The sequence below is a fragment of the Coturnix japonica genome, chromosome 1, assembly GCF_054131305.1.
Source record: "Coturnix japonica strain WE chromosome 1, WE-NBRP24, whole genome shotgun sequence".
In the NCBI taxonomy this organism is placed as follows: Eukaryota; Metazoa; Chordata; class Aves; order Galliformes; family Phasianidae; genus Coturnix; species Coturnix japonica.
Window position 1 is genome coordinate 41,316,600 of NC_140663.1, and position 11,609 is coordinate 41,328,208.

At 44.8% G+C, this 11,609-nt stretch overlaps 2 protein-coding genes across 3 annotated transcripts; both read left to right on the top strand.

Moving 5' to 3' along the window:
- Positions 1-2,530: 2,530 nt before the first annotated feature.
- On the top strand, positions 2,531-3,872 carry SNRPF (small nuclear ribonucleoprotein polypeptide F). The gene is made up of 5 exons (XM_015858625.3): positions 2,531-2,619; positions 2,719-2,893; positions 2,973-3,098; positions 3,208-3,272; positions 3,747-3,872. Exons 1-5 carry the CDS (start codon positions 2,531-2,533, stop codon positions 3,811-3,813), a joined length of 522 nt encoding a protein of 173 aa, XP_015714111.2. The 3' UTR covers positions 3,814-3,872.
- Positions 3,873-5,163: 1,291 nt separating this feature from the next.
- AMDHD1 (amidohydrolase domain containing 1) lies at positions 5,164-11,073 on the top strand. Of its 2 annotated transcripts, none has more exons than XR_014934233.1 (9): positions 5,164-5,326; positions 5,522-5,628; positions 5,784-5,848; positions 6,113-6,390; positions 7,574-7,799; positions 8,713-8,901; positions 9,796-9,889; positions 10,293-10,453; positions 10,722-11,073. XR_014934233.1 is itself a non-coding variant. In XM_015858614.3 (9 exons), the coding sequence occupies exons 1-9, from the start codon at positions 5,190-5,192 to the stop codon at positions 10,834-10,836; spliced, it is 1,308 nt and encodes a 435-aa protein (XP_015714100.2). In that variant the 5' UTR covers positions 5,164-5,189; the 3' UTR covers positions 10,837-11,073. The 2 variants fall into 2 exon arrangements, 1 of the variants encoding a protein (XP_015714100.2); XM_015858614.3 differs by having other exon boundaries at positions 8,777-8,901.
- Positions 11,074-11,609: the final 536 nt, after the last annotated feature.

Consider the following 11,609-nt stretch of genomic DNA (forward strand, 5'->3'; position numbering starts at 1 on the left):
CATCATGTACCAGGGTTAGTTCTGTGCTGCCCTGACACGCCGAGTTTATCTTCTCCCTGAAGGTGTCATCTCTGGGTGAAGGCAGCATGGGAGCTTCATCCCATGGTGTCTTCAGTGTGATGGCTACAACTCCAGTGGAGATGAACTGTCTGGCATCACGACTTGCTCAGTGTGGTAGAACAGCACAGCAGAGCAACACTCTTACAAGGGCATCAAGAAAAATTCTGGGATGTTCAGCCAAGGCACAATTAGATGCTGGAACACGGGATAACTCTGGAACTTTCCTTAAGTAATGTGTTTATGACAGGCAGCACGGGGTTATCGCAAGGAGCTCCTGAATATCTCTGGACAGCTCAGCTTTCTCTCAGCAATGAGAGAGAACAGGAGCCAGCCCCCTCTGCTGAGTATTTGGGTGATATGGTGTATTAATGATGTCAGTGAGCTTTTGCATTTAGACATGTAACGCTGTCTAAGGTATTCCTCCACCAGACATGCTGCTGCTGTCAGACGTCCAGCAGCTCAATGAATTTCCTTAGGAACAAAGTGTGGGCAGTTGTGCTAAATTCTCAACTGGGCTGTACAAGAGAATGCTATCCATCCACACGAGCTCTGAGGTTTGTATTAATCTACTACAAAAGCACTTTCCTGTTCATTTCCCGTTGAGCAACATCCTAAATATCCTGGGCCAAAGGTAGAAAAGAATGCAAACTATTACTTCTCCTATTACATGGGGAAACACATGGAGGACAAAAGGTGAAATTCACCCCTCTGCTGAAGGCCACGAGAAGACACACGTAAGCAAACCATCCTGTGACTCAGAATGATTCAGTCAACAAAGTAAACAGCAAATTCCTCACAGAGGGAAAAAAGGAAAAAGCTATTTTGTTTCCTGATTAACCAAGTTATGCAGTTACCTACAGCAGACGCAGTCATCCATTCTGTGCTTTCAGGACATCTTTCTACCCTACCAACAGGCAACACCTCATCTGTAGCTGATGAGGTTACTGACACATGAATTCTTGCACTGATTATGAAACTAGAAGCTAAGCACTCCTACTCCCAACTATGACTCCAATACTGATACCTATGACTCTGAGAAATGCTTCTATTTTCTGGTGATTTTATAACAATAGGGCTGGAATACTTAATCATCAAATCATAGAATGGCCTGTGCTGAAAAGGACCACAATGATCATACAGTTTCAATCCTCCTGCTATGTGCAGGGTCATCAACCACTAGAATAGGCTGCCCAGAGCCACATCCAGCCTGGCCTTGAATGCCTCCAGGGATGGGGCATCCACAACCTCCTTGGGCAACCTGTTCCAGTGGGTCACCACTCTCTGTGTGAGAAACTTTCTTCTAATATCTGACCCAAACCTCCCCATCTCAATTTAAAACCATTCCCCCTTGTCCTACAACCATCCACCCTCATAAACAGTTGTTTCCCTTCCTATTTTTACCCTCCCTTCAAATATTGGAAGGTGACAATGAAGTCTCCCTGGAGTCTTCTCCTCTCCAAGCTAAACAAGCTCAGTTCCCCCAACCTTTCTTCATAGGAGAGGTGCTCCACCCCTATGATCATCTTAGTGACCCTCTTATGGACCCGTTCCAAGAGCTCCACATCTGTCTTGTGCTGAGGGCCCCAGGTCTGGACACAGTACTGCAGATGGGGCCTCACAAGAGCTGAGCAGAGGGGAACAATCACCTCCCTCTCCCTGATGGCCACCCCTTTTTAATGCAGCCCAGCACACCATTGGCCTTCCAGGCTGCAAGCACACACTGCTGGTTCACATCCAGCTTCTCATCCACCAGGACCCCCAAGTCCTTCTCCAAGTCATGCATCAGAGGAACTGACTGTATGAAGAAAAGAATGTAGCTGGTCCTGTACTTCTTGGTACACAGCTTTCCCAACACAAGTAGGAGACATGATAAAAGTTGGTTCCAAACCTAAAAAGTGCTGTTTACAGACAAAACACTCATATTGTTCTATTGTCATTCACATATACACCATTAACAACTGTCAGAAAAGTGCAAGTCTTCCATGGCCTTTAACCCAAAGGACTCATGCTAAGCTCATTGCATTCTGATGCCTTGTATGTTTTCACTCCAAGTTCTCTATTCTTTGCTGCAAGGGGCATGAAAACTGTCCATATACACGATTTCCCACATTGTTTATGATTTCCTACATATCCTCAGCACTAACTTCCTTGCAATAAACTTATAAGCAATTCTCTTTCAACTGGCGCCCAGTGAGTTTTACTGTCAGAAAGAAAAAAAAAGCTTTATTTTAACGTTATCTCTGTTCCCCAGCCAACACATGAGGACAAACACATTCATTATAAATTATCACAGAAACAAATACGAGTGCACTTCAGATAAACATTTATTAAGAAGAATCGTAATTGCTGCTCTTATCCTATCCATCCATAAAGGTAGGGATGTGAGGGGGGACATTCTGGATCTGCAGAAGACACGGTGTGAGGCAGCCGGGGGCTGAGGGAGAGGTGGACAGGGAAGGGGAGGAGAGGGATGGAGGGGCAAAGGCCTAACAGAGCAGAGCGGCGGCACAGTGCTGCGCTGCCACCCCCCGGCCACCACAGACGACACAACCAGAGGTGGTATACGACCATTGGCTGGAGCAATGAGGAGGGCGGCCATTCCAGCTAATAAGATTGAGCCCACAACCCCTTTTCCCTTCGCGCTCCGTGGCTCCGTAGCCAATCGCAAAGGCGGCGCGGCGGGGTGAGAGGTTGGAGGTCGGCGCGGCGGCACGGAAGTGGAAGTGGAAGGTGGCGCAGCGCTGCCTTCCATTCTGCCTCAGCCCGCGGCGCGCACGAGGCGATCCCGCCTGGCTCTGCGCTTCTCGGGCCGCCATCGCGCCCCATCGCCATGGTGAGGGCAGGGCAGGGTGGGGGGAGGCTGTCGTTAGCGGTTGGGATGGCGGGCGGTGCTGACCATTGCTCTCCCCTAGAGCCTGCCGCTCAACCCGAAGCCCTTCCTCAACGGGCTGACGGGGAAACCGGTGATGGTGAAGCTGAAGTGGGGGATGGAGTACAAGGGATACCTCGTCTCCGTCGACGGCTACATGAACATGCAGGTGAGGGATGGAGGGAGGGATGGAGGGACCCGGGCCTTGCTTGCTTGTGGAGGGGAAGCGGTGGTGAGGCTCCTGTTGGTGTAATGTTTGTGCTGGTTTTCGTTCCAAGCTTGCAAACACAGAAGAGTACATCGATGGAGCACTGTCTGGACACCTGGGAGAAGTTTTGATAAGGTAATCGTGGTGCCTGAGCTGGGGAACGGGGTCTTGTGGGGACTTCTGTGTCTTGTGTTACTGCTTTGTTGAAGCTGGTGGATCTAGGGGATGTGCTTGTGTTTTAAGTTGAAAGAGGGAAGATTTAGGTTGGATGTTAGGGGAAAGTTCTTTACTAGAAGAGTGGTTAGGTCCTGGAACAGGCTGCCCAGTGAGGTTGTGGATGCCCCGTCCTTGGAGGTGTTCAAGACCAGGTTGGATGGGGCCCTGGGCAACCTGATCTAGTAAAGGTGTATGTTTGGTGGCCCTGCCAGGCAGGGGGGTTGGAACTACATGATCCTTGAGGTCCCTTCCAACCCGGGTCATTCTGTGATTCTGTGTGATTCTGTGTATTGGAGCACTAAATGCTGCTGTAACTCCCATGTGAAGTGAGCATTGTATTTGCGAGGGAAATTAAGACATTTCAACTAAGGGAGCTCTTGATTCTATTTACAGGTGCAATAATGTTTTGTACATCAGAGGTGTGGAAGAAGAGGAAGAAGATGGAGAAATGAGAGAATGATGATTTGTATATCTGGAAATAAAGGGGTTTTTTTCTTTTTTTTTTTTTCTTTTCCACAACGTTGTCATCAGGTGTTTATTTTGTTCTTGTATTTGACTATGGGGGAAGTTCATCCAGAGGCTATAAAGAGTCGTGAATTTCAGTGGCATTCATAGAGCTAAAACAGCCTGTGGAATGGGAATGCCTGATCTCAATCTGCAGTATTATGGAAAGAACACAGAAAACACTAACAACAAGCCACTCTTTGTTATTAGGCATCCAGATAACTGAAGTTTTGGCAGGAACACAATTGCTTTCTCAAATGTTAAGAGCAACCATTGACATTAACCGAAGCTGTTCTGTACCTATCAGCATTTCCTGATGGTAACCATTGCTTTGCTGATGCTGCTAGTCAGAGCCTCCCCTTGTGAAGGATCTACTTGCATCTCTAGGCTGGAGAGAGGTTCTACAAGCCAAAACACAAATGGCTGTACCTCATGGATTTGTGTGTGATTTTGCGCTGTCTCATCAGTGACCATTTGTCTTACATCTATTCTCAAATACACAGGTATACTTTCAGTGCTACAGATGGATTAAATACAGCAAAAAGGCAGTGAGCCAGCTGTGGAGTTAAAACTCCCCAGCATAGTAGGTGTAAACAGAACTTGCTCCCATATCAGCGTGGCTCACTGAGCTGTGGGTAGGGCACTGCAACTGTGCCTCATCTTAATGCTTCATCAGCAGGTTGTGCCGTCATCATGAAAACACCTGTGTGATAGTGTTAGCTTTTCAGTGTAACTGGGAAGCTCCAGTATATGCTGGGCAGGACTGACCTGCTGTGCTGAGCTCCACCACTGTGCTGTGCGACATGCTTGACACACTGGCTCACACTGTTGCCGCTCTTTGATTTCTGTTTTCATTCATACTGTGATACTGGTGGGGAAGGCCAAAATAAGCAGCAGGAACTCCTGGGATCAGCACAGCATCACCTTCCAACTCTTGTTCATTTTTTGTGTGCCTGGTGAAGGAGAATGCTCTGAATGAAGACGCACATTGCTCGGTGGTGCGGCATTTGAGCCAACATACCCATCATACCCCATAACCAACCTTTTGATCAAGGGGTTGGGCCCCTTGTGTGTCCCAGAAAAGGAACTCCTGCCTGGATGCTTGGAGCACCGTGAGGCATTATGTTCCCATGGGGCTGGGATGTGCCCAGGCTGAGCACACCTTCAAACACACCCATTCAGAAACACTCCATTCTGTTGTCGGGAGAGCGTTTTGCTGCCCACCTCCAGGGCAGCCTGGCAGGGCAGGAGGGGTCACGCTCCGCCCCGGGGGACTTTGAGCTGAGCAGCAGCTGCCTTCCTCTCCGGACACTGTCTGTGCCATTGAGGGCCATGGCGGGGGAGTACCGGCTGCTGCTGGCCAATGCCCGGCAGCTGGTGCTGGTGTGCGACCACGGCGAGCAGTACTTGCTGCGGGAGGGCATGGCGAGGCTGGATGTGCTGCATGATGCCAGCCTGGTAGTGGGGCTGTGAGTAGGGCTGGGAGGAGGCAGCGTGTCCCTGGGTCGGTGCCGGGCCTTAAGTGTGGGCTTGGAGGTGCACCGGTGCGGTTCTCCATATCTTGCTTTGGGCTGGGAGAGCTGGTGCCTCAGGAGCTCTGCCAGCAACTCAAAGCTTGAATCCATATCACGCTCAGGCTTTTGTGTGCTGCCTCCTGTTTGCAGAGATGGTTCTATAAAAGCCGTGGGCCCGGCAGATGCAATCCGCCGCCGCTTTGCAGGAGCAACGTTTGAAAATGAAATTGACTGCACTGGGAAGTGTGTATTGCCAGGTGGGTGTGTTTTGCCTTAGTGGTATCATACAGAAGGGCTGCAGGCCTGGGGGGCTTTGTAGGGAGCTTCTGCTGTGTTTAACTTGTTTGTGTGCTCCCACAGCTCTGTCATACAGTGAAATAATGGGAGCGTATATGTGCTGTGTTTCCTTTAGGCCTGGTGGATGCACATACACATCCCGTGTGGGCTGGTGATAGGGTGCATGAGTTTGCAATGAAGGTAATGGCATGCAATCCCTCCCCCTCCCCCCCCTTTTTATTTATCTTTAATGCATAACCCTTCCTTCTTTCCGATGACACCTGCGTTTGGTAGAAAATGATCTAATTTCTGTCACATAATCCAACAAAGGGGGGAGGAGTGATGTCTGAAGACTGTCAGCTGTGAGGGCACCACTTTCCAGAATCCCTGGGATAGAAAACTCACATTTCATGGCTAATTTTATGTGTGTGGTGGGTGTTTTTGTTCCCCCCTTTTTTCCCCAAGCTGGCAGGTGCTTCCTATATGGAAATCCACCAGGCAGGAGGAGGAATACATTTCACCGTGGAACACACCCGGAAGGCCACAGAAGAAGAGCTGTTCACTACTTTCAAACACCGGCTTGAACGCATGCTTAGAGCAGGATCTACTTTGGTTGAGTGCAAGAGTGGATATGGTTTGAACTTAGAAACAGAACTCAAAATGCTCCGAGTGATTGAACGTGCCAGACAGTCCATGGATATTGGCATTTCTTCAACTTACTGTGGAGCTCATTCTGTGCCAAAGTAATATAACTTGTTTTTTCTTGCCATTTTTGTCACCACTATGCATTGAAATTTGGCTGTTATTTTGAGAAAAATAACTTCTGACCAACCCTCCTAAAATATAACAAGGTGTATTCAAAGCTATACATCTGTGTTACCCACATTGGGTCTTCTTAAATCCCATTCTCTTCATTCACATGCTCATATCCAGAATATCTTGGATTTTTGGTGACCCACTGAACTTAGATTCTGCCTCAGGCATTTATTCTGGCCAGGAGGAATTTTGCAGCTCTTCCCTTATCTGAGACCTGAATGTTCAGAGCACAGGCCCTCTGCTGGCTCATGAGTGTCTGCGTGACATGTGGAGTCTTAAGCCTTAAGAGGAGCCTGTCTCCAGCACTAGTCATTTTTTTTTTACCTCGTGGATATCTGAGCAAATGATGAGAATTGCTGTGTATATCTGTTCATGATTTCTGTATGCTATGTGGTAATTCGATCTAATTTTCAGCTTCTAGAAGGAACACTGGTGCATGATTCAAATTGATCTCGTTTTTGCATCAGGGATTGAGGCAGATGAGCTACAGAGGTCCCTACAAACCAAATCATCCTGTGAGGCTATGATGCAGTGCAGCAGTTATAAACAGTGCTTACTGAAGTATGCACTAAACCTTGTAGGTTACTTCAGTCTGAGCCATCCCAGAGAAAAATATGGCTGCTCAGCTCATAGCAGTTTTTGTTCCTCCCCATCAGCATGCATGGGTAAAAAGATAGTGATTTCTGCTACACGTGCCCTTTGAGCTTTGATACTTGCATAAAACTATTGCATGAATATCATTCAAAGCACTGAAATAATCAGTTACATATTTTGAATAGTTGTATGTTAGGAAACAAGATAAATGGATCAGACTGTATGAATAGGAAAGCCAAAGAGCTGGTTTGTAAATGTCCCATGTCTTGGTTATCATCCAAAGAAACCAGCCTTACAAAAATGAATTGTAATGTTATCTTAATGTTTTTTAAATGGGAAGTAAGTCATGTTTGATGTACATAAGTTACAGTGCTTTCGTTTTTTAATTTGAAGGCTGAGTGATTTGTATTTGCATCATTTTCTGAATCATTTATTAGTTTATTATACATGGTTTGAATGTTTGCCAAGCTTCAAAGTTGTTATTCTTATGGTTCTGTAACGTTTTCTTTCCATTAGAGGGAAAACTGCTACTGAAGCCACAGATGACATTATTAATAACCATCTCCCTAAACTGAAAAAACTCCAACAAAGCGGTGAAATACATGTTAACAATATAGATGTGTTCTGTGAGAAGGGAGTCTTTGATCTGGATTCTACCAGGAGAATTCTTCAAGCTGGAAAAGATGCAGGGTTACAGATTAACTTCCATGGTGATGAGCTGCATCCGATGAAATCTGCAGAGGTACTACTGTCTTAACATACAATGAAGCCACTTTTTTGGTCTTGCCTTGCTTTTCTGAGACTTGAACCTGTGGATGAATTGCATTTTTCACTGCCAGGGGTTGTTTTTGTCCTAAGGCTTTGTGAAGTCGATCATTCGTAGATAGTAGGAAAGTACAGCCATTGTGCAATTTTGGAGTTGAGGACATGGAGAGAAACGTTGACCTCTGTGACTAACATACACTGCCTAATCAAACATTGACTTTGCTCATCTTTCACGTGTGATATGGCTGGGGAACCCGGGTATATGTGAACCCAAGGATGACAAAAGCACGGTTTATATGCAACTTGGAAAATGCTTTTTCTTTCAGTGTGTGTCTAGCTGTAGCAAGACGTGCAGTAAGCACACCCAGAGCTCTGCTTTAGTCAAGTGAAGATTCAAGACTATTTTGTTAAAGACAGTGCCTGATTCAAAGTTTTTGCCATCATTTAAAGAATTCTTTCCTGTGGGAAAGTTATTCTTGTCTTTAAAAAAAAAAAAAAAAAAAAAAAAAAGATTTTAAAAGATTTTATTATTATTATTATTATTATTTTCATTATAAAAAGCCTCTTAGATGCTTCTCTACTGAAAGAAGCAGGCATGTTATTTGTTCAGCAGCCAGTGTCTGTCTTGTCCCCCTATTTCTTCTCCTTGCTTTGTGGGCAGGAGTTGGTGATAATTTTATTCATGGCAGTCCCATAGTTTGCAAATTCATCTGTTAGAAATGCCATTGAAGGTACACTTCCAGTCTGTACTTACTTAATACCTTGCCATGATTAGCTTTCCATACAGCAAATTAGAAAGTATCCTGCCTGTATTTCATTGGTACTTTCAGGCATTCTTTATGATCTTTCTGTTAGTAAATTTTACATTAATAATGAATTGTCTGTTCCAGTCACTTGATGACAACATTGTTTCACTGAATTAACTCCAGTGAGTAACACTGACTGTTCTCTCAGCTCGGAGCTGAATTAGGAGCCCAGGCTATCAGCCACCTAGAAGAAGTTAGTGATGAAGGTATCGCAGCAATGGCAAAAGCTAAGTGTGCAGCTGTCCTTTTGCCAACCACTGCCTACATGCTAAGGTAAGGCCACCTGATGGAAGGAACCTAAATAAAACACCCCATGTTTCTGGTTCTAGCCTCTGGTAGTGCCAAGTGTAAGCTTGTCTCTGTCCGTGCATGAGCAGAATGGATCAGTGAAGACCATCACAAAGAGCTGAACAAGTCTCTTCATTTCTTACTTCTGGTACACATCCTTCAAAATGAGGCAACACTGGTTGGTGGTTGCTCAGTGGTTGAGGTACTTTCTAGCTGCCAAGTGACTGGGGCATCACATTCTTAATGTAAGTGAATGGTTGGAGGTCAGATCGATGAAGCAGAATCCCTGTGCTACCTAGAAGTTACACCACCCCAGTGAGATACTTACATAGACATCAGTGGGAGAATGGGCTTTGATGAAGCAGCTCACCATAGCAATTGTTTGCATTAACATTGCTAAGTGACAGAAATCCAACATATACTAATTAAATTCACAGCCTCAATCTCCTGTTCTGAATTACCAACAGAACTGGGATGAGACAGACTATTGTGTTGGTTATGCCACTGCTTATGTTTGCAAGCCTGTCTTTGAAGCTATACAGACCAGAACATTCCTTTTTTGAGACATGGAGATTTTCATCATGTAAATCCTGCAGTGGCTGAGGCCTGGATAAATAGCAGCATTTTAGTAGCCTGCAGCCTGGTTCTTGATCGTGGCTGTTGTCACGTGCTGCTACTGCAGAAACAGTGGATCACAGTTTCCATTTATGCTACTCGTTGGATGATTGGTAGCCAAGAGCAGAATTTGGCCTTTCATCTCCAAATGGATTGATGTAACTGAATACATCAATTTAGCCAAACCGAGTGATGACTTTTGCTTTTGAATTCCTCATGTGATAACTAAGTGAATGGTACTGACAAGCGTCTTTTTCCCACTAGGCTGAAGCAACCTCAAGCCAGAAAAATGTTGGATGAAGGAGTTATTGTTGCTCTTGGCAGTGACTTTAATCCTAATGCATACTGTTTTTCAATGGTAAGCGATCCCTAATACTTACAAGAACATGAAATGACAAAATTTTCTGCTAGCACAGCTTGTGCGTAGATCTTACATGCCTAAAGCATTCTTCGTATCCACAAAGAGAGCTGCACGCCCAGCGTAGACATTTGATCCTGCCTGCTTATGTGGGGTGGTACTGTTCGCCAGAAGTTCTTGACATTTGAAGGGGTTTGATTTTTCAAATGCACCGAGAGGCTTAGAAAACAAGCTTGCAAATTCTTGATTTCACATTACTCATTTTGGAAATGGCAAGATTTACATTGCGCAAGACGACTCCTTTTGTTGCTTGAGGTGGGAGGAAAGTGCTTTGGGATTTGAGAATTAAACAGCTTTATTTGTATATTGGAAACTCCCATTTTCTGCTTAATTTTCCCATTAGCCTATGGTGATGCATCTGGCCTGTGTAAACATGAAGATGTCAATGAATGAAGCCCTAGCAGCTGCCACCATTAATGCAGCTTATGCTCTGGGAAAATCAGACACGCATGGTTCCATAGAGATTGGCAAGCAAGGGGATCTTGTTATTATAAATTCACCAAGGTATGTTCTTCTGTTGTTGTTTGTAATGTGATTTAACACGAGGGACTTCAGTTTTCTCCATATCATGAAGAGTGGAGATCTTAATGTATTTCTTGTACATTATTTCATTGTATTCATGCATGATCAACATGTAAACATGGAATTCTGAGTTGTCATCAACATGGCGTAGTGCTTTCCCATGGTTAAAGCAAACATAAAGCAAATAACAGGTGTGTGACCTGCTTTTGTGCAAGTAGGGATATTCTTAAACATCTTGTTGTCTTTTTAGGTGGGAGCACTTGATATACCAGTTTGGGGGACACCAAACATTGATCGACTATGTTATAATTAAAGGAAAAGTTGTCTATAAAAATGAGAGCTGTGGGATAACGAGCAGTTACTGAAAGAAGACAATCACGTGCATGGATTATTTCAAAGCCACAGACAAATCAGCTTTGTATTTACTAGTAAATTGTTTCACTGCTCATCTTACCACCCCTTTTATTCAAATGCACTTTATCAAGTAAAAAAAAATAAAAAAATAAAAAAATTTAAAAAATCAATTCTATCTGTTTGAATTAAGACAGTTTCCTGAATGCTTCAATCTGTAAAACTTGAAATAAATAAATAAAACCACAAAACCAATGATTTATGAATGAAGAAAGAAGTTTGGGTCCAGGTAAGATTAACACGGAAGAGTGATGTTGTGTAACCTATGCCTAGGGCTGGGGTCTCAGGCATGCATGTTTGGAATGGCCTTGGCAGTACTAGGAGGATGCAGGACCTTTTCATAGCTCCCAGGTCTGCTGAGTCTTGAACTCAGAAGAAACCAGGAACCACAGACCTGGTAGGAAGCACAGTGTCTTACCTTTCTGAGAAGTCAGGTCAACCCAGAGGGGTTTCTACAAACTTGAGAATCAGTGTGGTCCAACAAGGTATCTCTTATCGGCTGAGCTGCAACATCCTGTCACGTTTAGATCTCATAGCAGGTATTAGAAACAGGAGGGGGAAATGCAAAGTGGTACAGCACTGAGTGGATTGCTGAAAGTTTGAGTGCACTGTAGGACAGGCACTGAAATAAGATAAGATGCACTAAACCTTAGAGATTACTCCTACATGCATTGAGGTTATGGTACCATCCTCTGGGGATGTGATATGTAGAAAGAAGATAACACAG